General features: G+C 44.0%; 6 protein-coding genes across 8 annotated transcripts; all 6 read right to left on the bottom strand.

Annotated features, from left to right (window-relative positions):
* Positions 1–262: 262 nt before the first annotated feature.
* RB195_007911 (uncharacterized protein) lies at positions 263–2,059 on the bottom strand (the record flags this gene model as incomplete). Of its 2 annotated transcripts, none has more annotated exons than XM_064181795.1 (1): positions 263–2,059. In XM_064181795.1, one exon carries the CDS (start codon positions 2,057–2,059, stop codon positions 263–265), a length of 1,797 nt encoding a protein of 598 aa, XP_064038555.1. The 2 variants fall into 2 exon arrangements, with proteins under 2 accessions (XP_064038555.1, XP_064038556.1); XM_064181796.1 differs by having other exon boundaries at positions 263–1,972.
* Positions 2,060–3,107: 1,048 nt separating this feature from the next.
* RB195_007910 (uncharacterized protein) lies at positions 3,108–9,100 on the bottom strand (the record flags this gene model as incomplete). Its single annotated transcript, XM_064181793.1, has 2 exons — positions 3,108–6,529; positions 6,649–9,100. 2 exons carry the CDS (start codon positions 9,098–9,100, stop codon positions 3,108–3,110), a joined length of 5,874 nt encoding a protein of 1,957 aa, XP_064038554.1.
* Positions 3,108–20,618, bottom strand: RB195_007907 (uncharacterized protein; the record flags this gene model as incomplete). 2 transcript variants are annotated; one of them, XM_064181789.1, is made up of 9 exons in its annotated part: positions 3,108–6,648; positions 6,690–9,158; positions 10,202–10,346; positions 10,465–10,591; positions 10,948–12,034; positions 13,137–16,661; positions 16,703–19,171; positions 20,214–20,358; positions 20,477–20,618. In XM_064181789.1, 9 exons carry the CDS (start codon positions 20,616–20,618, stop codon positions 3,108–3,110), a joined length of 13,650 nt encoding a protein of 4,549 aa, XP_064038550.1. The 2 variants fall into 2 exon arrangements, with proteins under 2 accessions (XP_064038550.1, XP_064038551.1); XM_064181790.1 differs by lacking the exons at positions 3,108–6,648; positions 6,690–9,158; positions 10,202–10,346; ... (2 more) ...; positions 13,137–16,661; positions 16,703–19,171 and having other exon boundaries at positions 20,210–20,358.
* RB195_007909 (uncharacterized protein) lies at positions 10,813–12,072 on the bottom strand (the record flags this gene model as incomplete). The annotated part of the gene is made up of 1 exon (XM_064181792.1): positions 10,813–12,072. One exon carries the CDS (start codon positions 12,070–12,072, stop codon positions 10,813–10,815), a length of 1,260 nt encoding a protein of 419 aa, XP_064038553.1.
* RB195_007908 (uncharacterized protein) lies at positions 13,121–19,113 on the bottom strand (the record flags this gene model as incomplete). Its single annotated transcript, XM_064181791.1, has 2 exons — positions 13,121–16,542; positions 16,662–19,113. The coding sequence occupies 2 exons, from the start codon at positions 19,111–19,113 to the stop codon at positions 13,121–13,123; spliced, it is 5,874 nt and encodes a 1,957-aa protein (XP_064038552.1).
* Positions 20,619–21,906: 1,288 nt separating the features above from the next.
* Positions 21,907–22,347, bottom strand: RB195_007906 (uncharacterized protein; the record flags this gene model as incomplete). Its single annotated transcript, XM_064181788.1, has 2 exons — positions 21,907–22,167; positions 22,285–22,347. The coding sequence occupies 2 exons, from the start codon at positions 22,345–22,347 to the stop codon at positions 21,907–21,909; spliced, it is 324 nt and encodes a 107-aa protein (XP_064038549.1).
* Between the last annotated feature and the right edge of the window lie 4,789 nt (positions 22,348–27,136).

Below are 27,136 nucleotides of genomic sequence, written 5' to 3'. Positions count from 1 at the left end.
GGGAAAAACGCAAGTTGTGGTGCTGTTACTGAACAATACCTAAAAATAGAATTGGGCACTAACAACACAAAGGTGAACTTAAGGTCCACCAGAGAAAAAGAAAAAATAATAAAAATAACGAAAGTTGTGAAAAACGTAAGTTGTGAAAAACGTATATTGTGGAAACCGTAAGTTGTGGAAAAACCCGTAAATTGTGAGTAAAACGCAAATTGTGAATAAAACGTAACTTGTGAATAAACCTACCTTGAGTAGAAAAGTTGCTCTACTTCCTCGCACCTTTTCTCACCATATCTGCTATCGCCTTACACTGATCTAAGTATTGCGTGTACTCCGTCTGATCCAAATCGTTATCCACGCCATCATTCAAGAAACAGAATGACGTGTCATGACGTTTGGATTTACACGCCCTGCATCTTTTGCCCGCTTGTGGGCAATCCCGTTCACTATGGAATCCGCAACACAGAAAACAACCACCCCTATTTGCTATAAGGGTCATTCTATCCGACAACCTCCTTACCTGAGCACAACTTGAAGAGAAGTGCTTTTCCCTGCAAAAGTAACATGTAGGTAATCTCTGTGACTGTTCGCGTCTTTCTTCCACCGGCTGTTCCCTCTCTAAAGGAATGGGCTTGAGGGACCCATCCTGGGGGGCGCCAGCTTGTGAAGAGAAAGAAGACTTTGGCTCCTGCGGAGCCTCTGTCTCATCCGCGACCAGTCGCAGTGCAGCCTGGACATCCAAGGTCTGCTTCGGGGCTACTTTAGCGGAAGGACTTTTCGAACAAGATGAACTCTGTGACTGTGAAGTCTGCTTCGCTGAAGGCTCTGCAGACTCGATGTGAAACTGTGATGAAGGTTGCGAAGAAGATGACTGTGATGTAGAAGGATGGATGACTGTGGTCGGTGCTGAGACACTGTGAATAGACGCTTTACTTACCTGGACTTCTATAAGCGTTTCGGCTGATTGTGAGCGAAGATATTCTGAGAGTAACTTATGATAAAGATCGTACGTTGTTGTGATCTCTGCATGTGTTGTAGCTGCAGTTAACACGGTGGTAACGATCTTATTATAAGTAACTCCCTGAGCAGCCAACAGATTCGTAAAGAGTTCGATATCTGATGGTGAAGCCTGGAAAACTAAAGGCAACAATTGTGTGTTCATTAAGTTGCGACGCTGTGTGATGTTTTCAGCGTAATTGTATAGTGTTCCTAGGCGCTCTAGAAGATCTCGCGGCGTTGGCTTAGGCGCTGTGGAAAGTTCCTTAAGATAAGAAAGTGCCTGTTCTGTGAAATGTGAAAGTGCGATAAGTGTCTTAGCAATAATGAGAATGGGAAGGTATTTAACGCGAGCACCTGTGAAATCTTTAAGATCAGGGACGTAGACTTCCTTTGTGAAAATGCTGCGTACCTGCTTAAAGAAATCAGAGTATAAGAATGCATCAATTAGAACGTAATCATGTTGTCCTAATTGAGAAGGGTTAAAGATGTGAGACGGATTAAGCGATAGTGTGAGTAATTGTGTGATGTGTACAGCTGAACGATATGCGCGTGGTACTGCAAACGCCTGAAGATCATTATCAACAGCACAATCAAATCTGCGATTAAGATTATGACCTCGAGCAATTGCTGAAATCAACTCGCATATGGTAGCTGGACGTGTGTGTGGATCTACTTGGTGAGGATGCTTCGAAAGATCTACAAAAGGTAGAGTTTCTACGTGTGGACTGGCTTTAGGTATGGGTAGTTTACCTAACTCCTTCCACACTTTCTCAAATAGACGAAACTCTGCGCTAGTCGACTCTTGTGTGGTGTTCGCCTGACTAGTGCAAGGTTCCTGCGGTAAGGGCGTCGAACAACGTGACGAGCTAACAGATGACTGTGAACACGAACGTTTAGACGAACCTACCTTTTCCTTTGACGCGGTCGACTGCCGTCCATGCTTTCGTTTACCGAGTTGCTTCCGATCACGTTCCATATTCGCATAAAGAATACAGTAGTTGGTCAGACTACGAATACAATTTCCCCTACAAAGAGAGAATGTGCATACGTAGTGACCAATCATGACGCCTGTGAATATGTGAAACGGTGCAATAATAATTACACTGTGATAATGCGTACTTAGACTACATAAAGCGGTCCATAAAAGACTAATTAATCGGTCAAGTACATACGTATGCATGTGTGAAAAGGAAAGAGAAAGATGTGATAAAAGATGGATAAAGATAGATAAAAAAGGAAGTGTGAGAAGTGAGTGTGTGCACATTTACGCTAAAAAGGAAAAGAGTGAGTAAGAAAGGAGTGAGTGTAAAGGAGTAAAGAAAGAAAGAAAGGTAAGATGTGCGTGAGAATAAGAGTAAAGGAAAGTAGAAAATAATGCAAGCATAAATGCTCTATAGACACTTATGCGTACATTAACCAAGAGAGATAGTGTGTGAGGATGAGAGATGAGAGAGAAAAAGAGAAAGGAGAGGAAAAGTCAAGTTTCAAAATGTGTGTAGACACTTATGCGTATGCATCTGCGTCTACTAATAATGAATACTGACTACTATAAAAACGAAAAAGAGTGAAGAAAAAAGTAAAGATAAGAAAAAGAACAAAGAAAAACAACAACGTAAAATGTGCAAAACTAGCAATGCGCGAGCCATCTACAACTGTAGATGACAAGCAAAACACAAACAGAAAGGAAAATATGAAAACGAGAATAAAAATAGAAAGAATACACAATGCATAAGAGTGTACCTGACTTCTGCGCGTGTGACCGTAGGGGATACATGTGCGTACGACGAAAAACGTAGAAATGTGAATGATGACGATTTCGAAATAGCACGATATACCTAAGGGTACAATGATTTTAAAGGACGAAAATTGTAACCTGTATACGGTAGCACATTTGCCTTAGAGCGTAATATGTGTTCTTTCTTCTATGTACCGCTGTGTGAAGATCTAAATACATGCATCTGTGATGTGATTCTCTTCTGAATCGCTACTCCATGACGACGTGATGTATCGCAAAGATGTGAAGACGTCGATGACGGTTAATATGATCCAGAAGATGTGAATATGTCGACGAAGTCGATGTGAGATGTGAGTTGTGAGTTGTGAATATGTGATTACACAGAATACGACCGAATGTTTTTCGCTCTTCTTGGTGGTTGAATCCTCGTCGGTGAAGTTGTTCCTCGTACCTTATGACGTTTAGCTCTTGGGACATAATCGCCTTGAGCGGTTATCTCCAAAGGGTAAAGATGCTTTAGCGACCTGTGAAGCAACTTACCTTTGCATGTACGAACTTGCACTGCCCGTACTCCATTGCGATAACCATGTATGAGCTTGACGATGATTCCCAATTGCCATTGTCCTCGAGGTAACTTGTCGTCCGCAATGATGACCACATCGTTAACTTTTGGACGTATTGATGTGTTTCTGGGTTGCCGTAGACGGCGTTGATGTCTTTGGACAAGTGCTGACAGATAGTCAGTATGCCAAATGTCCCAGAACGAGTCTAGAACAGTGACTGTCTGCTTATACCAGTCAGCTAACCTATGTCCACTAACAGCAATGTCGTCCACCAGTAATCTTGGTGGTAGCTGAAGACTAACTTCTGGGGAAATGAAGTCGTTAGGCTTCAGTACGCGAATTGAAACGTCATTTTCTCTATAAGGTGTGATAGGGCGAGAGTTAATGATCGCTTCAATTTCTACTACCACTGTGTGAAGTTGATCCAACTTGAGCAGTTGACGTCCTATAGCTTTTACGAATGCAGATTTAAAGAGTGCGACAAGCCTTTCGTAGAATCCTCCTTTCCAAGGTGATAGAGGTGTAATAAATCTCCATGCAATCCTATGGTTAGTAAGGAAACTGTCGATCTTGTTCCATAATGTCGGTGTGAAGAGAACCTTATCCAAGGTATCCTTTGCCGAATGGAACGTAGTAGCATTGTCACTATAGACGAGATGTGGAGTTCCTCGTCTAGCTATAAACCTGCGAAAAGCTAAAAGGAAATCTTGAGTAGTGTTCGAGTTGACAACTTCCAAGTGTACAGCTCTTGTAGCCATGCATGTGATAAGGCATATCCATACTTTCGATCGTATACCGTTAGTATCCCTATAGTAGATAGGTCCTAGATAATCAAGTCCTACGTTTTGGAATGGTCGAGATCTCTTGACCCGTTCCTCCGGTAGGCTTGGCATATCTGGATATCGATATGCGTATCCAGTGACCTTTCTACACGTAACACATGTGCGCAAAACTTTCCTAACGGTACGACGGATAGAAGGTATGAAATAGCGTGTGATTAAGTGTGATATGAGTCCGTATACACCTACGTGATACTGTGAAATGTGAGCATGCATGATTACAAGATATGTGAAACGATGTGAGGGCACCAATAAAATTGGTGCTGTGACCTGGACATTTTCCATACGAGATGGACATCTTATGAGACCTTTCTCGTCCATATGCGCATTGAAACGGTCCAGTTTGTACTTTTCCAATATGTGATCACTTTCGCGATAATGTTCACGAATCAATAATGTCTCTGCGGCTATGAATTCTGGGGCTGTGAGTGATTTGTGCGAAAGTATGTCCCGAAGGGACGGGATATTACGCAAGAGACAAGATTGAGATTGAACATTAACACGATCAAATAACTTGCAACGTAAAAACTTAAGAACGTAAATAGTTATGCGAACAAGTCTAACATAGCTACTAACAATACGAAACGGTAAAACCGAAGAATGTGAACTTTCTCGAATTAAACTTACCTCCATGAATTCTTGATCCTGCTCCTTCGTTGTAACTGGAGGGATTGTGAAATCCATATCGCTGTGAGGCCATTGTTCCGGACATCGTCGTAGAAAAGATGGTCCTGTCCACCAAATATGATTCTTCGCATCTTTCGTAGCTAGTCCTCGCGTAGCGCAGTCTGCTGGATTGTCTTCGGATGCGACGAAATGAAACTTGGTAGGCACTCCTTTGTCCTGAAAGTAGGATAAGATCTTATGAATAGAACTTACCCTGTTGTGAACGAATTGCCTTAGCGGTCTGGACGAATGAATCCAATGGAGTGTGATCTGTGAATCCGTAAAGAAGTGGATGTATGTGAGTGTGAGATCCAATTCTTTATGGAGATACTGCGCGAGAAAGACACAATTCCGAATTGCTAGCAGTTCCATCCTAGGAATAGTTAGAGGCTTAGTCTCATTGAGATGTGATTTCGCCATAACTAAGTTCGATGTAAATACGTTGGATGATCGACACACTAGATAAGCACAACTGGCATAAAGACGTTTAGAAGCGTCTCCGAAGATGCACAATTCGTACGTTGTCCTGTGATTAGGAGTAACGCATCGAGGAATGTGAGGTAACGGATGTTCCAAGTCTGAAAGAATACGTGACCATCTATATAAGTCCTCTTGCTCCAATTCGTCATCCCATTTAAGCTTCTTCAGCCATAAATCTTGGATGAAGAGCTTGGCAGATGCTAGAAATGGTGTAAGAAGACCTAAAGGATCATATGTGGATGCGTACGCTCGAAGTGCTGTACGCTTAGAGTATACACGGCCACATATGGTCTTAATAGGAATGTGAAGTGTGTCTCTAAAATGGTTCCACGGAATTCCTAGCAGCTTGGCACGTTTAGGATCCTTGATGCGATCTCGTGTGTGAATGTGATCATTAACTACGTGTGAAGAGCACAAGAATTCTCTAAGATTCATGTGCATGTGAGCGAATGTAGACTTTGCCATCCTATATTTACGTACAGCTTCTTGATTAGAAGAAGCACCTAGAATGACATTGTCCACATATGTGTTTCTCTCGATCTCGCTCCGAAGAGGAGAATCGATGTGCTTGAGGTAGAACCGGATTGCTGCTGCCAACATGAATGGAGATGATTTGACGCCGAACGGGATTCTTGTGAAACGGTAATGACGCAAATTATCCTTGGATGGTGGTAGAGTCGTATCCTTTAGCCAGAGGAAACGTGTGGCATCACGCTGCGATGTTTGTAAACGGACTTGATGAAAAGCTTTCTCAACGTCCGCCGTAAGAAGATACCTATGAAGCCTAGCTCTTAAATGAACACCTGCAATATCTGGTAACAAGGAAGGGCCTTCGTAAAGACAATCATTCAAGCTGGGAACACCTCTCATGTGTGATGAGGCATCGAAAACTACTCGGAGCCTTGTGGTAGAAGAAGACTCCTTGTAGACAGCTTGGTGTGGAATGTAATACACTAAATGACTGTCAAATTTGTATTCACTTACCTCTTCGATGAACCCATACTGCAAATGTTGATCGATAGCCATACAGTAATCTTCCCAAGCGTTTCCTTGCTCGTGTAACCTCTGGTATTGATTGACCAATCGACAATACGCTAACTGCTTGTTGTCGGCCAATCGTGGATGATCTTCTTTCCAAGGGAACCTAACATAGAGGTATCCGTCACTTACCTGTGATGTGTCCTCAAACTGCTTGAGGATGTGAGCGTCGAGTTCGGCGTTGTCGTCATCGTATGGCGAGTCAGCAATACCTAAGCGTTCTAAACGCCAGAGTCTGGTAACGATGTCTTCATCTTCGTTTCCTTCTTCAAGGAGCTGATATGTTCCGGAGGGTGTGGTTCCGGACGGTCCTTGTGAAAAAACGAAGTACCTGAGACAACGGTACCAAATCTGGTATGTGTGAGGACTAACCCTGAGGGAAGGCAGACAGATGCTTCCTGAGTGACTATCTCCCAGAGGTAGTCGATTCCGATCAAGACGTCTGGTTCGACGAATGTAGATGTACAACAGACCGGCTTATCGAATCCTAGATCGTTAATAAACTTAATGTCCTCTGGTGACAACTGAGGAGAACGATGACTAGATGTAAGTCGATCCTTCGTACGAAGAAGGATTGTTAGTCGTTTGTCGAGCAAATCGACGAAGGTGACTTCCACCGTTCCTAAAACCTCCGTTGTCCTCGAACCGCCGAATGTGACTAACGTGAGCGGTTTCCTGTTCTTAACCTGAAGACCAAGTCTATCTGTAGCTGCGATGGTGATGAAACTACATTGAGATCCAGAATCCAATAGGATAACAACAGTCTGTAACCCATCCTGAGCGTCCAAAACCTTAGCCTTGACCATCATCAATGTGGGATGTGAATGTGAATGTGGTCTACTAACTAATTGTGAGCGCACGTAACTTTGAACGTAATCTTCGTACTCACTATCCGATGTGACTCCTAGATGATGAGCCGAAGGTGATAGAGAACGGTATGGTCTTCGACGACGATCTCTTGGCGAAGAGTCGTGTTCGTGTCCTCTAACAGGTAATCTGAAGGATACGTGATCTGATGGTGATCGCGATCTTGTATCCGACCTACTCCTATAGCTGCTTTCGCGCCGGTGATAGGTACGACCTCGAGAATAGTCTCGGGATCTTGAACCATGCCGTGCTGGACTCCTAGATGGATATGAGTCTCTACGGGAGCGATACCTTGCTCTATAATCCTGCAATTCCCGACTAAGCGACCTATAGTTACTTGCGTAAGTACGTCCTCCACTTCGAGAAAGAATACAAAGAAGAGGGTGGTGTCTTCCTCCACAAGTTCTACAAGACGAATAGTCACAAGAACCTCGTCTATGTCCTTGACGTAAGCACACAAAACACAGTCCATACACGGATACTATCTTCCTCCGTACGGAAGCTGGTATGTGCTCTGTACATCGCGAAGTTCTGTGAAACGTGGAATCGCAGAAAGAACACCTAGTAGGGTCGTAAGTCACACGTGATGGTCCTGAATGTGAGCGTGAGCGTGTTCCTGAACGTCTCCGTTGCGTGCTGTGATGTGAGTTGTGATCTTGCTCTTCCTGCAAGTTGTGATTACGATCTCTGCCTACAGTACATATCTCCGTTCTTGGGCACGTGATTTCGAACCTCTCTCTCGCAGTGATGATGTCGTCTAGACAAGCCATCACCTGCTGGAGATCAAGATCCTTTCCTCGTTGGTACTCCGTATCGGTAAGCTTCTCCTGGATGAACGAGGGAAACTTACTCCGTACAAGATCGATGATAGAAAGGACTTTGTTGAGATCCTCAAATCTCCGAAGTGAATGTAGTATTCCGGATAATCTGAACCAGGTATTACGCATGTCCGTTGCGGCTTCGGATGCCTGCGGGAGCTGTTGAAGTTGTTGATGCAACAAGGCTCTAGTTCTTCTTGGGCAATCGTAGCGTTTCTTCAGCGCTTGGACAAGCTGATTGTAGTTGTTCTTTCCTGGCTCCATATCCTGAAGTACTATCTCCGCTTCTCCCTTTAGGAGACTCTGTAGGTAGAGATACTTCATATTAGGGTCGATCGTCTCGTCCTTATGAACAGCCATTTCGAAGGCGCACCAAAACTGCTGAAACTTCGTAGCTTCCCCATCGAAAGTAGGCAATGAAAGTTTCTCCAACTGAATGGGCAACCGAAACGTTGGAGGAACTATTCCCGTATCTTGCGATGGTTGACTATCCCTAGCAGATTGGTGTGTGGAATCGCCAATGTGGAGTCGACTAAGCTGTTCTGTCGGATTGACAGGTCGATCCTCAATCTGTGATGTGACGTCAGTTCTTCGTTGCACTCCGTTATTTGCGACTTCTTGATGCTCCGAAGAACGACGTGAAGATTCCATCAACGAGACAGGTGTTGTCGCCTCGTTGTCATCGGCAATGACGGTAGCAAGCTGTTGGAGACGGATGGATTGGATGGTATTTTCGCACGCCTCTCGAGCCAACCGTAACGTATGAATGAGAGTCTCAGCCTCCTCTTGAACTTTCGTAGGCTGATACTTCTCCAAGAGTAACTCGTATGCCCTCCGTTCTTCCTCTGTCGAGGAAGGTAGAGAGACATGATATAACATTACATTACAACGTTCACGAAGAAGAGAAAGAGCTACATCAAGACGAGAAATATGCGAGCAAATAACCTCCTGACGTTCGTGGAGCTGATGGAGCTGCTCACTAACCGAACCGTCAGGGACGAAAGGATCAAGTAAGTGTAAACCCACCTGAGTCCTTGCTGTTTCCAGTCTGTCGATGGCATTGACAATCGATTGCTCGTGCGTCCCGAACGTAGCCATGATGTTCACCGAGGAATAGTACGCCAGCAGGAGGTAGTAACTGCTAAAACCCCAAGTCCTGGAATTGTTGTATACAAATGTGGAATTGGTGTGCGACTATCTCGCGAAAATAGTAACACGAAGAGAAGAGTAAGTAACGTGCAAACAGAAATAACGTCGGTAATACACAGAAACGACAGAAGAGAGACTATCAAGTGCGGAACAACAATGCAGGCAGATGGAAAGACAAGTGCAAGAGTAAGGAAAAAATCAATAAAGGCTATAGCGAAACTATACAAGACACAAAGGACACAGTTGCGAACCCCCCTTTAGAAGGCGAGTACACCAGGATCGAATGAACAGTCAGCTACAAGTTAATGTGCAAACCAGTAAATACCGTGCCATTTTTGCAACTCGGAGGCCCATAAACCAACTTCCGCCCCCTCTGGTAGACCTCGAACCCACTAAGTCTACCTCGCACGATACCCAACGTTTGCATCCAAAACTGGGTAGACAGAAGGGATCTTTCCCCCGTGGCTACGGAGCTTACGTCGGTCCCAACCTATACGGCTGTCTCACCGCAGGAGCTGCTGCCACCAGGCCTGCAGGATGTAGGAAGCGCGTAAGTCTACTCACCAAGGGTACTACACCCTAGTCGCCACTCCTACTGGGGTACCTGCCCCTAAAGGGTGTCCGTCTTGCGGACTCGATCCTGTACCAACAATACGCAATTTGTGCAAAGTATCCTGGGGACCCACAAACTCCTGGCGCTCGATAGCGCGTGACGCAAGCGAAAGGTCCGATCGCAAAAGCCCCTCGTGGGTTTACCATCCCCACGACGGACTCCTCCCGATGCACCATGTCGCGTTCCCGGGTGCTAAGTTCCTAGGTCCAGTCCCGGAGGCTCATTGATGTGTGGGTCCCGTGAGAGACTGGCACTAGGACCCTAACACCCCTGGGAACAGCGATAGGTGCGGACAATCGGGGCTAGAGTTTGTCCGCACGTGAACATGGTAGCCAGCCAGGGCTTGCGTTGGCATCGATGGTTCACGCTCTACCTCGCGGGTCACTTGCATGGAGGCCCTAAGGCTACCGCCTAACCTCACTGTACTTCCCCCTTACTCTGGCTTCATGCCAGCACGTACACTGTGTTCCGTCACTTGCGAGGCGCCTCTGGCCGCCGCCCCTCGGGCGTCCGCGGCCGGGCTCTTCGAGCCCTGTGGCAAACCCCATACACATGTGGCTTGCTCAGCCACTCCACTGTTGTCTCCGTGTATTCAACCTTAGACTGTATTGACACTGAGTACTTACTCAGCCTTCATCCCAAACTACATAAATACACAACAATACAATGTGAAGAGGGCGGGGCCTAACCAGCCACTCACTACGGGCCCGGCAAGCACAAATCCCCGGACGTATGGGCAAAGTCTCGAACGTGGGAGCCTGCGCTCCACTACGCCGGACAGTCCCAGGGACGCCGGTTACCTCTCTGTCGTGCAGCTTCTCCTCTCCCTTTGATTGATGGCATTGATCGAAAGAGCGCTGTTGTTCGTATTGATCGCGTCCGCTCCTCGAGCTCGTTCCGGTTACCGCTTGCCAGGTGACATGGTTGACAGAATGAATTCGAAACACGGAACGGCTCCTTTTATAGCGGCAGAAAAGTGGGCGGAGCGAAAATGCGCGCGCTACAGAAGAGAGCTGCGGGACCTTGTCGCGCCTGCGGCACGCGTCCTTTAGATGTTATGAAAGGAGTCGCGTTGAATCCGCGACAGAGACTGTGATGAAGGTTGCGAAGAAGATGACTGTGATGTAGAAGGATGGATGACTGTGGTCGGTGCTGAGACACTGTGAATAGACGCTTTACTTACCTGGACTTCTATAAGCGTTTCGGCTGATTGTGAGCGAAGATATTCTGAGAGTAACTTATGATAAAGATCGTACGTTGTTGTGATCTCTGCATGTGTTGTAGCTGCAGTTAACACGGTGGTAACGATCTTATTATAAGTAACTCCCTGAGCAGCCAACAGATTCGTAAAGAGTTCGATATCTGATGGTGAAGCCTGGAAAACTAAAGGCAACAATTGTGTGTTCATTAAGTTGCGACGCTGTGTGATGTTTTCAGCGTAATTGTATAGTGTTCCTAGGCGCTCTAGAAGATCTCGCGGCGTTGGCTTAGGCGCTGTGGAAAGTTCCTTAAGATAAGAAAGTGCCTGTTCTGTGAAATGTGAAAGTGCGATAAGTGTCTTAGCAATAATGAGAATGGGAAGGTATTTAACGCGAGCACCTGTGAAATCTTTAAGATCAGGGACGTAGACTTCCTTTGTGAAAATGCTGCGTACCTGCTTAAAGAAATCAGAGTATAAGAATGCATCAATTAGAACATAATCATGTTGTCCTAATTGAGAAGGGTTAAAGATGTGAGACGGATTAAGCGATAGTGTGAGTAATTGTGTGATGTGTACAGCTGAACGATATGCGCGTGGTACTGCAAACGCCTGAAGATCATTATCAACAGCACAATCAAATCTGCGATTAAGATTATGACCTCGAGCAATTGCTGAAATCAACTCGCATATGGTAGCTGGACGTGTGTGTGGATCTACTTGGTGAGGATGCTTCGAAAGATCTACAAAAGGTAGAGTTTCTACGTGTGGACTGGCTTTAGGTATGGGTAGTTTACCTAACTCCTTCCACACTTTCTCAAATAGACGAAACTCTGCGCTAGTCGACTCTTGTGTGGTGTTCGCCTGACTAGTGCAAGGTTCCTGCGGTAAGGGCGTCGAACAACGTGACGAGCTAACAGATGACTGTGAACACGAACGTTTAGACGAACCTACCTTTTCCTTTGACGCGGTCGACTGCCGTCCATGCTTTCGTTTACCGAGTTGCTTCCGATCACGTTCCATATTCGCATAAAGAATACAGTAGTTGGTCAGACTACGAATACAATTTCCCCTACAAAGAGAGAATGTGCATACGTAGTGACCAATCATGACGCCTGTGAATATGTGAAACGGTGCAATAATAATTACACTGTGATAATGCGTACTTAGACTACATAAAGCGGTCCATAAAAGACTAATTAATCGGTCAAGTACATACGTATGCATGTGTGAAAAGGAAAGAGAAAGATGTGATAAAAGATGGATAAAGATAGATAAAAAAGGAAGTGTGAGAAGTGAGTGTGTGCACATTTACGCTAAAAAGGAAAAGAGTGAGTAAGAAAGGAGTGAGTGTAAAGGAGTAAAGAAAGAAAGAAAGGTAAGATGTGCGTGAGAATAAGAGTAAAGGAAAGTAGAAAATAATGCAAGCATAAATGCTCTATAGACACTTATGCGTACATTAACCAAGAGAGATAGTGTGTGAGGATGAGAGATGAGAGAGAAAAAGAGAAAGGAGAGGAAAAGTCAAGTTTCAAAATGTGTGTAGACACTTATGCGTATGCATCTGCGTCTACTAATAATGAATACTGACTACTATAAAAACGAAAAAGAGTGAAGAAAAAAGTAAAGATAAGAAAAAGAACAAAGAAAAACAACAACGTAAAATGTGCAAAACTAGCAATGCGTGAGCCATCTACAACTGTAGATGACAAGCAAAACACAAACAGAAAGGAAAATATGAAAACGAGAATAAAAATAGAAAGAATACACAATGCATAAGAGTGTACCTGACTTCTGCGCGTGTGACCGTAGGGGATACATGTGCGTACGACGAAAAACGTAGAAATGTGAATGATGACGATTTCGAAATAGCACGATATACCTAAGGGTACAATGATTTTAAAGGACGAAAATTGTAACCTGTATACGGTAGCACATTTGCCTTAGAGCGTAATATGTGTTCTTTCTTCTATGTACCGCTGTGTGAAGATCTAAATACATGCATCTGTGATGTGATTCTCTTCTGAATCGCTACTCCATGACGACGTGATGTATCGCAAAGATGTGAAGACGTCGATGACGGTTAATATGATCCAGAAGATGTGAATATGTCGACGAAGTCGATGTGAGATGTGAGTTGTGAGTTGTGAATATGTGATTACACAGAATACGACCGAATGTTTTTCGCTCTTCTTGGTGGTTGAATCCTCGTCGGTGAAGTTGTTCCTCGTACCTTATGACGTTTAGCTCTTGGGACATAATCGCCTTGAGCGGTTATCTCCAAAGGGTAAAGATGCTTTAGCGACCTGTGAAGCAACTTACCTTTGCATGTACGAACTTGCACTGCCCGTACTCCATTGCGATAACCATGTATGAGCTTGACGATGATTCCCAATTGCCATTGTCCTCGAGGTAACTTGTCGTCCGCAATGATGACCACATCGTTAACTTTTGGACGTATTGATGTGTTTCTGGGTTGCCGTAGACGGCGTTGATGTCTTTGGACAAGTGCTGACAGATAGTCAGTATGCCAAATGTCCCAGAACGAGTCTAGAACAGTGACTGTCTGCTTATACCAGTCAGCTAACCTATGTCCACTAACAGCAATGTCGTCCACCAGTAATCTTGGTGGTAGCTGAAGACTAACTTCTGGGGAAATGAAGTCGTTAGGCTTCAGTACGCGAATTGAAACGTCATTTTCTCTATAAGGTGTGATAGGGCGAGAGTTAATGATCGCTTCAATTTCTACTACCACTGTGTGAAGTTGATCCAACTTGAGCAGTTGACGTCCTATAGCTTTTACGAATGCAGATTTAAAGAGTGCGACAAGCCTTTCGTAGAATCCTCCTTTCCAAGGTGATAGAGGTGTAATAAATCTCCATGCAATCCTATGGTTAGTAAGGAAACTGTCGATCTTGTTCCATAATGTCGGTGTGAAGAGAACCTTATCCAAGGTATCCTTTGCCGAATGGAACGTAGTAGCATTGTCACTATAGACGAGATGTGGAGTTCCTCGTCTAGCTATAAACCTGCGAAAAGCTAAAAGGAAATCTTGAGTAGTGTTCGAGTTGACAACTTCCAAGTGTACAGCTCTTGTAGCCATGCATGTGATAAGGCATATCCATACTTTCGATCGTATACCGTTAGTATCCCTATAGTAGATAGGTCCTAGATAATCAAGTCCTACGTTTTGGAATGGTCGAGATCTCTTGACCCGTTCCTCCGGTAGGCTTGGCATATCTGGATATCGATATGCGTATCCAGTGACCTTTCTACACGTAACACATGTGCGCAAAACTTTCCTAACGGTACGACGGATAGAAGGTATGAAATAGCGTGTGATTAAGTGTGATATGAGTCCGTATACACCTACGTGATACTGTGAAATGTGAGCATGCATGATTACAAGATATGTGAAACGATGTGAGGGCACCAATAAAATTGGTGCTGTGACCTGGACATTTTCCATACGAGATGGACATCTTATGAGACCTTTCTCGTCCATATGCGCATTGAAACGGTCCAGTTTGTACTTTTCCAATATGTGATCACTTTCGCGATAATGTTCACGAATCAATAATGTCTCTGCGGCTATGAATTCTGGGGCTGTGAGTGATTTGTGCGAAAGTATGTCCCGAAGGGACGGGATATTACGCAAGAGACAAGATTGAGATTGAACATTAACACGATCAAATAACTTGCAACGTAAAAACTTAAGAACGTAAATAGTTATGCGAACAAGTCTAACATAGCTACTAACAATACGAAACGGTAAAACCGAAGAATGTGAACTTTCTCGAATTAAACTTACCTCCATGAATTCTTGATCCTGCTCCTTCGTTGTAACTGGAGGGATTGTGAAATCCATATCGCTGTGAGGCCATTGTTCCGGACATCGTCGTAGAAAAGATGGTCCTGTCCACCAAATATGATTCTTCGCATCTTTCGTAGCTAGTCCTCGCGTAGCGCAGTCTGCTGGATTGTCTTCGGATGCGACGAAATGAAACTTGGTAGGCACTCCTTTGTCCTGAAAGTAGGATAAGATCTTATGAATAGAACTTACCCTATTGTGAACGAATTGCCTTAGCGGTCTGGACGAATGAATCCAATGGAGTGTGATCTGTGAATCCGTAAAGAAGTGGATGTATGTGAGTGTGAGATCCAATTCTTTATGGAGATACTGCGCGAGAAAGACACAATTCCGAATTGCTAGCAGTTCCATCCTAGGAATAGTTAGAGGCTTAGTCTCATTGAGATGTGATTTCGCCATAACTAAGTTCGATGTAAATACGTTGGATGATCGACACACTAGATAAGCACAACTGGCATAAAGACGTTTAGAAGCGTCTCCGAAGATGCACAATTCGTACGTTGTCCTGTGATTAGGAGTAACGCATCGAGGAATGTGAGGTAACGGATGTTCCAAGTCTGAAAGAATACGTGACCATCTATGTAAGTCCTCTTGCTCCAATTCGTCATCCCATTTAAGCTTCTTCAGCCATAAATCTTGGATGAAGAGCTTGGCAGATGCTAGAAATGGTGTAAGAAGACCTAAAGGATCATATGTGGATGCGTACGCTCGAAGTGCTGTACGCTTAGAGTATACACGGCCACATATGGTCTTAATAGGAATGTGAAGTGTGTCTCTAAAATGGTTCCACGGAATTCCTAGCAGCTTGGCACGTTTAGGATCCTTGATGCGATCTCGTGTGTGAATGTGATCATTAACTACGTGTGAAGAGCACAAGAATTCTCTAAGATTCATGTGCATGTGAGCGAATGTAGACTTTGCCATCCTATATTTACGTACAGCTTCTTGATTAGAAGAAGCACCTAGAATGACATTGTCCACATATGTGTTTCTCTCGATCTCGCTCCGAAGAGGAGAATCGATGTGCTTGAGGTAGAACCGGATTGCTGCTGCCAACATGAATGGAGATGATTTGACGCCGAACGGGATTCTTGTGAAACGGTAATGACGCAAATTATCCTTGGATGGTGGTAGAGTCGTATCCTTTAGCCAGAGGAAACGTGTGGCATCACGCTGCGATGTTTGTAAACGGACTTGATGAAAAGCTTTCTCAACGTCCGCCGTAAGAAGATACCTATGAAGCCTAGCTCTTAAATGAACACCTGCAATATCTGGTAACAAGGAAGGGCCTTCGTAAAGACAATCATTCAAGCTGGGAACACCTCTCATATGTGATGAGGCATCGAAAACTACTCGGAGCCTTGTGGTAGAAGAAGACTCCTTGTAGACAGCTTGGTGTGGGATGTAATACACTAAATGACTGTCAAATTTGTATTCACTTACCTCTTCGATGAACCCATACTGCAAATGTTGATCGATAGCCATACAGTAATCTTCCCAAGCGTTTCCTTGCTCGTGTAACCTCTGGTATTGATTGACCAATCGACAATACGCTAACTGCTTGTTGTCGGCCAATCGTGGATGATCTTCTTTCCAAGGGAACCTAACATAGAGGTATCCGTCACTTACCTGTGATGTGTCCTCAAACTGCTTGAGGATGTGAGCGTCGAGTTCGGCGTTGTCGTCATCGTATGGCGAGTCAGCAATACCTAAGCGTTCTAAACGCCAGAGTCTGGTAACGATGTCTTCATCTTCGTTTCCTTCTTCAAGGAGCTGATATGTTCCGGAGGGTGTGGTTCCGGACGGTCCTTGTGAAAAAACGAAGTACCTGAGACAACGGTACCAAATCTGGTATGTGTGAGGACTAACCCTGAGGGAAGGCAGACAGATGCTTCCTGAGTGACTATCTCCCAGAGGTAGTCGATTCCGATCAAGACGTCTGGTTCGACGAATGTAGATGTACAACAGACCGGCTTATCGAATCCTAGATCGTTAATAAACTTAATGTCCTCTGGTGACAACTGAGGAGAACGATGACTAGATGTAAGTCGATCCTTCGTACGAAGAAGGATTGTTAGTCGTTTGTCGAGCAAATCGACGAAGGTGACTTCCACCGTTCCTAAAACCTCCGTTGTCCTCGAACCGCCGAATGTGACTAACGTGAGCGGTTTCCTGTTCTTAACCTGAAGACCAAGTCTATCTGTAGCTGCGATGGTGATGAAACTACATTGAGATCCAGAATCCAATAGGATAACAACAGTCTGTAACCCATCCTGAGCGTCCAAAACCTTAGCCTTGACCATCATCAATGTGGGATGTGAATGTGAATGTGGTCTACTAACTAATTGTGAGCGCACGTAACTTTGAACGTAATCTTCGTACTCACTATCCGATGTGACTCCTAGATGATGAGCCGAAGGTGATAGAGAACGGTATGGTCTTCGACGACGATCTCTTGGCGAAGAGTCGTGTTCGTGTCCTCTAACAGGTAATCTGAAGGATACGTGATCTGATGGTGATCGCGATCTTGTATCCGACCTACTCCTATAGCTGCTTTCGCGCCGGTGATAGGTACGACCTCGAGAATAGTCTCGGGATCTTGAACCATGCCGTGCTGGACTCCTAGATGGATATGAGTCTCTACGGGAGCGATACCTTGCTCTATAATCCTGCAATTCCCGACTAAGCGACCTATAGTTACTTGCGTAAGTACGTCCTCCACTTCGAGAAAGAATACAAAGAAGAGGGTGGTGTCTTCCTCCACAAGTTCTACAAGACGAATAGTCACAAGAACCTCGTCTATGTCCTTGACGTAAGCACACAAAACACAGTCCATACACGGATACTATCTTCCTCCGTACGGAAGCTGGTATGTGCTCTGTACATCGCGAAGTTCTGTGAAACGTGGAATCGCAGAAAGAACACCTAGTAGGGTCGTAAGTCACACGTGATGGTCCTGAATGTGAGCGTGAGCGTGTTCCTGAACGTCTCCGTTGCGTGCTGTGATGTGAGTTGTGATCTTGCTCTTCCTGCAAGTTGTGATTACGATCTCTGCCTACAGTACATATCTCCGTTCTTGGGCACGTGATTTCGAACCTCTCTCTCGCAGTGATGATGTCGTCTAGACAAGCCATCACCTGCTGGAGATCAAGATCCTTTCCTCGTTGGTACTCCGTATCGGTAAGCTTCTCCTGGATGAACGAGGGAAACTTACTCCGTACAAGATCGATGATAGAAAGGACTTTGTTGAGATCCTCAAATCTCCGAAGTGAATGTAGTATTCCGGATAATCTGAACCAGGTATTACGCATGTCCGTTGCGGCTTCGGATGCCTGCGGGAGCTGTTGAAGTTGTTGATGCAACAAGGCTCTAGTTCTTCTTGGGCAATCGTAGCGTTTCTTCAGCGCTTGGACAAGCTGATTGTAGTTGTTCTTTCCTGGCTCCATATCCTGAAGTACTATCTCCGCTTCTCCCTTTAGGAGACTCTGTAGGTAGAGATACTTCATATTAGGGTCGATCGTCTCGTCCTTATGAACAGCCATTTCGAAGGCGCACCAAAACTGCTGAAACTTCGTAGCTTCCCCATCGAAAGTAGGCAATGAAAGTTTCTCCAACTGAATGGGCAACCGAAACGTTGGAGGAACTATTCCCGTATCTTGCGATGGTTGACTATCCCTAGCAGATTGGTGTGTGGAATCGCCAATGTGGAGTCGACTAAGCTGTTCTGTCGGATTGACAGGTCGATCCTCAATCTGTGATGTGACGTCAGTTCTTCGTTGCACTCCGTTATTTGCGACTTCTTGATGCTCCGAAGAACGACGTGAAGATTCCATCAACGAGACAGGTGTTGTCGCCTCGTTGTCATCGGCAATGACGGTAGCAAGCTGTTGGAGACGGATGGATTGGATGGTATTTTCGCACGCCTCTCGAGCCAACCGTAACGTATGAATGAGAGTCTCAGCCTCCTCTTGAACTTTCGTAGGCTGATACTTCTCCAAGAGTAACTCGTATGCCCTCCGTTCTTCCTCTGTCGAGGAAGGTAGAGAGACATGATATAACATTACATTACAACGTTCACGAAGAAGAGAAAGAGCTACATCAAGACGAGAAATATGCGAGCAAATAACCTCCTGACGTTCGTGGAGCTGATGGAGCTGCTCACTAACCGAACCGTCAGGGACGAAAGGATCAAGTAAGTGTAAACCCACCTGAGTCCTTGCTGTTTCCAGTCTGTCGATGGCATTGACAATCGATTGCTCGTGCGTCCCGAACGTAGCCATGATGTTCACCGAGGAATAGTACGCCAGCAGGAGGTAGTAACTGCTAAAACCCCAAGTCCTGGAATTGTTGTATACAAATGTGGAATTGGTGTGCGACTATCTCGCGAAAATAGTAACACGAAGAGAAGAGTAAGTAACGTGCAAACAGAAATAACGTCGGTAATACACAGAAACGACAGAAGAGAGACTATCAAGTGCGGAACAACAATGCAGGCAGATGGAAAGACAAGTGCAAGAGTAAGGAAAAAATCAATAAAGGCTATAGCGAAACTATACAAGACACGAAGGACACAGTTGCGAACCCCCTTTAGAAAGCAAGTACACCAGGATCGAATGAACAGTCAGCTACAAGTTAATGTGCAAACCAGTAAATACCGTGCCATTTTTGCAACTCGGAGGCCCATAAACCAACTTCCGCCCCCTCTGGTAGACCTCGAACCCACTAAGTCTACCTCGCACGATACCCAACGTTTGCATCCAAAACTGGGTAGACAGAAGGGATCTTTCCCCCGTGGCTACGGAGCTTACGTCGGTCCCAACCTATACGGCTGTCTCACCGCAGGAGCTGCTGCCACCAGGCCTGCAGGATGTAGGAAGCGCGTAAGTCTACTCACCAAGGGTACTACACCCTAGTCGCCACTCCTACTGGGGTACCTGCCCCTAAAGGGTGTCCGTCTTGCGGACTCGATCCTGTACCAACAATACGCAATTTGTGCAAAGTATCCTGGGGACCCACAAACTCCTGGCGCTCGATAGCGCGTGACGCAAGCGAAAGGTCCGATCGCAAAAGCCCCTCGTGGGTTTACCATCCCCACGACGGACTCCTCCCGATGCACCATGTCGCGTTCCCGGGTGCTAAGTTCCTAGGTCCAGTCCCGGAGGCTCATTGATGTGTGGGTCCCGTGAGAGACTGGCACTAGGACCCTAACACCCCTGGGAACAGCGATAGGTGCGGACAATCGGGGCTAGAGTTTGTCCGCACGTGAACATGGTAGCCAGCCAGGGCTTGCGTTGGCATCGATGGTTCACGCTCTACCTCGCGGGTCACTTGCATGGAGGCCCTAAGGCTACCGCCTAACCTCACTGTACTTCCCCCTTACTCTGGCTTCATGCCAGCACGTACACTGTGTTCCGCCACTTGCGAGGCGCCTCTGGCCGCCGCCCCTCGGGCGTCCGCGGCCGGGCTCTTCGAGCCCTGTGGCAAACCCCATACACATGTGGCTTGCTCAGCCACTCCACTGTTGTCTCCGTGTATTCAACCTTAGACTGTATTGACACTGAGTACTTACTCAGCCTTCATCCCAAACTACATAAATACACAACAATACAATGTGAAGAGGGCGGGGCCTAACCAGCCACTCACTACGGGCCCGGCAAGCACAAATCCCCGGACGTATGGGCAAAGTCTCGAACGTGGGAGCCTGCGCTCCACTACGCCGGACAGTCCCAGGGACGCCGGTTACCTCTCTGTCGTGCAGCTTCTCCTCTCCCTTGATTGCTGGCATTGATCGAAAGAGCGCTGTTGTTCGTATTGATCGCGTCCGCTCCTCGAGCTCGTTCCGGTTACCGCTTGCCAGGTGACATGGTTGACAGAATGAATTCGAAACACGGAACGGCTCCTTTTATAGCGGCAGAAAAGTGGGCGGAGCGAAAATGCGCGCGCTACAGAAGAGAGCTGCGGGACCTTGTCGCGCCTGCGGCACGCGTCCTTTAGATGTTATGAAAGGAGTCGCGTTGAATCCGCGACAGTTATTATTATTATTATTATTATTATTATTATTATTATTATTATTATTATTATTATTTTATTGTTGCTATTAGACTATTTCTTCACAAATTATTTTGAATTCCATTGAATAGAACTTTTGAAGTAAAATAGAATAGAATGTAGTGAAATATGGTAGAAAATATAATAAAATAGAGTAGAAGTAGAAGTTAGAAGTTGATCCATGCTCACAGCAGACCCATTGGTGCGAAGTCGTAACAGGCTCGGCCACGACAACAAGGTCGTTGCTTCGAAAGCGTCTTAGGCGAACAAAGCCCTGCATTCCCTCCGGCGTCAATAAATTGGTATCAGATTTGTCTGGAAGGACATGAAAACACACTGACATCCGCTCGCCCTAGCAAGTCATTATGTAGGTGGCACACACGTGTTCATAAACCTCAAACGACTTTGAGTTGAGGTGGAAAGCGGATTGATCAATGTTATATGCTTCACCCTCTTTATTTTTCATATTCACACCTTTTTCCTCACTCATACATCTGTTAAATGCTGCTTTTTATCTTTTATTTTTCTTTACTTTTATATTTTTTTTGATATTTTAACTTCTTATTATTTCTATTCTCGTATATCTGCTTCGATTACTTCCGCCCATCTCATTACGGGTAGTGCAGTCGGTAAGAGGATCCGCCGTAGTTCCAGCATATTCGACCGGAGGTTCGAATCCGCTCTAGTGCTCACCAAACCTTTCATCCCTCCGGAGTCGATAAATTGGTACCAGACTTGCCTGGGAGGATAAAAACACTGACTTGACCCGTCGGCTAGCCCCCATAAGTCATTGTGTTGGCGAGTTACACGTTCGTGGACCTGGAACGATTCTGGATTGAAGTGGATTGAAGTGAACGTGGTGGCGGATCCCAAGCGGACTGACTAACGACAGAAATTTATCCTTAATCCTTTATTACATTGTCTGACAGTATATCCTGTTTTGAAGTAGTTTTATCCTACAATTTTTTTCCTTTTCTACTTTTTCCTCGATGTGATGTTTGGAAAAACCATCCTTGATCATCTTCTCAACGTTCTGGAGCTGCGCTAGTATCTTCCTCATTGAGTCCCCGTCCTTGTCCTTGAGCATAGCTGTGGCAAACTTCTTGATCTACAGCAATATGTAACTCTGACAGAATCCATCCGGTCATCGGTGTTCCATGTGATCCGAGGCGTGGTAGTTCAGTGTGACGAGACGGAGAGCTGCTGTCAAGGATCCAATGATCCTTCTGGGCAATTTGACCTATAATTTGGATTTGATCCGGGGTTATCGGCGCTTTGTTGTTGAGCTGGACGACAGCAATTTAGAAAAAAAAACATTTGGGTAACTTCCCTCATAATATAAGTATAGAAGAGTGCAGCAATAAATGTAGGATGAGGTATATTCGAAGCTATCAGGAGCTCACTTGTAGTGCAGAGCTCTTGTAGTGTTTTTTTCTTCCCTTCCGAAAAGTTGTGTCGCATTCCATGTGAAAATGAATTAGCGTGGTTGTTTTATGTATGTGTGTATAGCTCTTCTTTTGTTGTTTTCGCCGCCTCTATACCTCTTCTACAGCGATTCCATGTGCTCAGATTCCCAAGCTATCACAAGAAGACGCTATGTTATTTCATTTTCTCGAGGAAAATTCCAAAATCCTGACCGATTTTGAGATTTTGGTAGGGTAAAATCCTTTAGAAAAGAAATTCTTTGTAACTACATCCGTAAAGATCAATACTAATCTTGGCTACAGTTCAAACAGAAATCAATAAAAAGCTACGTATTCAATATGTCAAGATTCAAGGACGGTGGATCGTGGACAATACATTCATGGAGTTCCAGAAAACTCTATAATTCTGTAACTAGTTCTAAAATCTGTCATTTGAAATCTCAAATATCAATCCTCTAAGGTCCACTTCCCAGAAGAAGAGGGGATGGGACCGGAATAGAAACGTTATGACTGGGGGCATAGATTTTTTCAAGTACCGATCGCTTACCTCTACGAATTCTCATTCATTCCCTTATTCTAACGTCCCACATATTCAAATTTCTTATTTCTTTTGGAATCAATTTTTTTCCTTAAAAAAGGTACATTTTTCGTGCCAAGCTCTCAAATATTCTTTTTTTCTGAGTTTTTTTCTTTTTCATTCAGATGAGGAACACAGCCATTATTGGAATGTACTGGCCTTAAAGCTTCTTGCTACCTACCGTCCGTGGAAGTCTGGATATGTATGAAAAGCTTGGCGTGTTTTTAAGCCTTTTAGGGCTTTTTAGGTCAAGTATTTTGGTTTCGGATATTTCTTTATGAGGTCAGTATGAAAACAAGGAAATTCCGAGTATTTTTTGACAAGTAGTGCATGTGTGACCACGTGCGGATCTCATGTGGATTCAATCGCGTATCAACATAAAGAAAAGAGCGATCCTAGAGATTTTCTACAGTCTGTCCGATATTCGGATATCTATGGATCTTAACACTATGTACGATTTTTTGAGCACGAACCTGTGTAGCGTGGAAAACTAAACTGAAAAAAATTGATCCGGAAAAAATCCAAGTGGTGGCATTTTTAGTTAGTTAGATTGCTTATTCCTGTACAATGCTTCTGGGCATTAATTGCCTGGGGGCAGTTTTCGTTAGTCATGATTTTCCTTTCTTTTCTTTTCATGAATAACGAAAAGTTAGTCATGAAAAGAAAATCATGGCTAACGAAAACTGTAAATCATGACCAACATGAAAACACGAAATTAGTTTTAAACAAATCAATTTTTTTTTGAAGTTTTAAATAAATAATCGTTTCGAACAATCAGTTTTATTATTATTATTACTTATTTCATTCGTAAGGTATTTTATTTTCCTTTGTTTATTCAATTTGTTTATTTTATTTCTATACATTTGTTTATTTTTTCATCAGTTTTCTTCCGTGTTGTTTTTTTGTTTCACCATGCTGTCTACTCCTGATATTACGTTATTGTTGATATAATTTATATCATAATGTTATTTGTGATATTATTTCTATTTTTGTAAGATATATTTGTAATTCCATCGCACTTGATGCTCTCCGACCACTTATCGGCCGCTTTTTTTCTCTGCCAGTGTATCTATCTATCTTGTGCTCACGGTTGAACCTCTTCCTCATCCTGAGCTTGTATTCGGTATCGGATTCCTTTTCGCTTTCCTTTTTTTCCCTTTTTTCCTTACCATACCAACTTAAAATTTCTTTTTTCTGAGCCAGATGTTCTTTATTGCACTGGGGGTAAGAAAATTTGAAATCATCACACCGAAATTCCACAAAATTCACCACCTGTTGCTATTTTCCCGATAGCCATGGCATACCTGGTGACACTCCTGGATAACGTGTGCTATCTCGCCGGTCCGACTGTCATGACAGATTATGTTCTGCTTGAGTTCCGACGCCTCGAATCCGTCACCACAGTAGGCGTCAATCAATTGTTGAATCTCTATGGAAATGTTTCAATTGTACACAAAGGTTCAGCTGTGTTATCCATGCAAATCGATCCGCTTTTGATCATCTGCGAGTTTTTGTGTCGGTTGAGATTCTTTGCATTTTCTCCTCATTTAGTAGTAGTGATTAGTCTGTCATAATACATTGCATACAGTAGGTACAGTAGTATATGTTGTCTACGTCGGATCACATAAACTCCTAACTATTTTTTAAAAAAACACCCCCACAAATTTTTTTTTTTTGGGAGGGAATTGATTTGGGGGGAAAAATTTAAAATGAGGGAAAAAAAAAAGAGGGGGGGGGGGCCTGTGACGGCCCGGAAGATGCGACGCGTTCACAAGGCTGGCGCGCTCCAATCGAACTCGTAAGAATGCGCGAAGGTGTTTTTTCCGGACCATTTTTTACGGCAATTAGGAAGAAATGGACGGAATCACCACCCCCTCTCCATAATCTACGATCGATCCCGCAAACGAATACTCCACCGGAAATCCGTACCACCCCAGATTCGTGGGATGATGCCTTTAAGCGGCTGTCTGTTTGCATGTGCCTAATTTTTGAAGAAAAAACCTGGCAAAAATTATTACGGTAATAGACTGGAGAGTAGGCTTATGGAAGATTAAAAATAAAGTACGAATACAGTTGTGACGGCTTTGAAGCAGTTCAAAACGTCTCGTCTACTTTTTGACAAAGTCGCTTGGAATTATTGTGGAATTATCCCTGCGGGTACATCAATAACCCAAGCTGATCCTAATTTCTAGCGCCGCTGTCCCACCAATTCGACATGGAGAAACCCCTATCATCTCATTTTACCGTTTAGTGGCGTCTGCACAGCAATTCAACGCTGTGGTGGGACCCACTAAACCACATTTTATTGCCTCGTGACGTCAACAACGTCTATCTGTCGCCTTTGCGCTCGTCTCGCCTGCTTTCTGAAATCTCGTTGACACACACAGGTGACAGAATAAAGCTCATTATTATACAAAGTGATATTTTGAGGTACTTGAGGACTTTGATCTTCTCTTCCCGACAGCTGAACGTTTTTTTTCTTCTAATTATCATGGATTTTCCTTACTCCAACTCTGTTCTCTCCTCGACAAGGAAAAGGCTGCACTTCAAATGTACTGTAGTCCAGCATCTGACTTTGAGAAGGGTGATCTCGTTCATTTCTTCCTAATTGCTGTAAAAAACGGCCCGGAGGATGCGAGGGCCGGCGCGCTCCAATCGAACTCGTGGAAAATAGCGCGCCGGAACGCTCGAAGTCGTATCTTCAGGGCCGTTTTTCCACGACAATTAGGAAGAAATGAACGGAATCACCCCCGTCTCCATAATCTACGACTGCTTATAGGCGTAACCCACCAGCCCAGATTCGTGGGGTGATGCCTTTAATGTTTCTTATCGTGGCTCGTTTAGTTCTCTTTTTTCTATCCAGACATTAAATCTCCGAGTAAGATGCACTCACCACCAGAAATCACCCCATCTCCTCACTACATCGCATGTGTCAATTCCATTTTAGTTGAGGAGATGTTGGCACACCGCCCACGGTTTCTTTTCATGGTAAGACGGCACGGATAAGAAGGAAGCGGACCTGTAGCCGGGCTCAGAACTCAGATATCCAGGGACAATTCTGTTCTGTGATGTCTTTGGGGTGCATCTGGTGGTACTGAACACATTTAGATTTGGAATTCTGAATTATTATTAGCTTAGTGGTTTCTAAATGATGAATTTTTGATATTGCTATAACTTTTCACTAAAATTTGCAAATTGTTCAATTTTAATTTCAATAATTGTTCAATTTCACTAAAATTTGTCCTCAAAGATAAAATATTTTTGAACAAGAATTCATCGTAGACTTGTGGACTCACACAGTATCTCGAAAAATTTCAATCTTAAAATCCTAAAAATCATAAGAGGACTCACGGCTGCGCTGGAATCTGCAGAAAATCTCACCGATTTTCCACTGCTATAAAAGAATCTTCTAGATCATTCGTGGATGAGATAAGAATTCATTGTACATGGTCGTTAGATTAGCATTTAATTGTTCCTTTTGTGGATTTATTAGGCACGAGAGATAGTGGATTTTCTTCTTTTTGCAGGTTTTTTTCTATCTTTTTCAAGCCTCTTATTTTTTTCCTTTTTTCAAGCTTTTCTCAGGAAATTTTGGCAAAATGATCAGGAATCAATGCCCAAGAACTATGCATTTGCTCTATAGAACACTCAGGAAGGTGATTAACTTGCATGGTTAAAGTTAGAGCAGCAGCAGCGCTGGATTTGCTAGCCGTTTCTTGGAACATCGTTAAGAAAAACCGATGTTTGCATCATCAACTGACATCATTGCGTTAGCACAAGCATGCAGTTTTCAGCATTTCAATGCTAATTCAACGCATTCGATAGCCACAAAATTACCTAAAATTGTTTTTCTTTTCTTTTGTTTTTTTCTCGTTTTTCTCTTTTCCCTTTCCCTATGTACACAGAGTAATGCGTGGGTGGTCCCTCAACGTCCAGGCAACGGGTTTTTGACCAAAAAAATATTCACAGAACTTCATAACTAAGCCATATTTCCATCCTCAACATGAATCAGGCTCACTTTATTTGTTTTGAGGTTTGTTTGGCACCTAATCTTGACACAATGCCATTATCCTCAGGAGGTGACGTCGAGTTCATGGTTGTGGAGACTAATGAATACAAATTCTAGTCTATATTTTATTTTTATTTCTTTATATTTTTATTTCCTTATATATTTTATTGTTTTATTTTGATTTTATATCTTATTTTTTAATATTTATATTTTATTTTTCATTTATATTCTTACTTTTACATCAT

This window comes from Necator americanus, chromosome I (genome assembly GCF_031761385.1).
Source record: "Necator americanus strain Aroian chromosome I, whole genome shotgun sequence".
Taxonomy (NCBI): Eukaryota; Metazoa; Nematoda; class Chromadorea; order Rhabditida; family Ancylostomatidae; genus Necator; species Necator americanus.
Note: the sequence above shows the minus strand (reverse complement) of the source record. Positions and strands in the feature narration are given on the sequence as shown.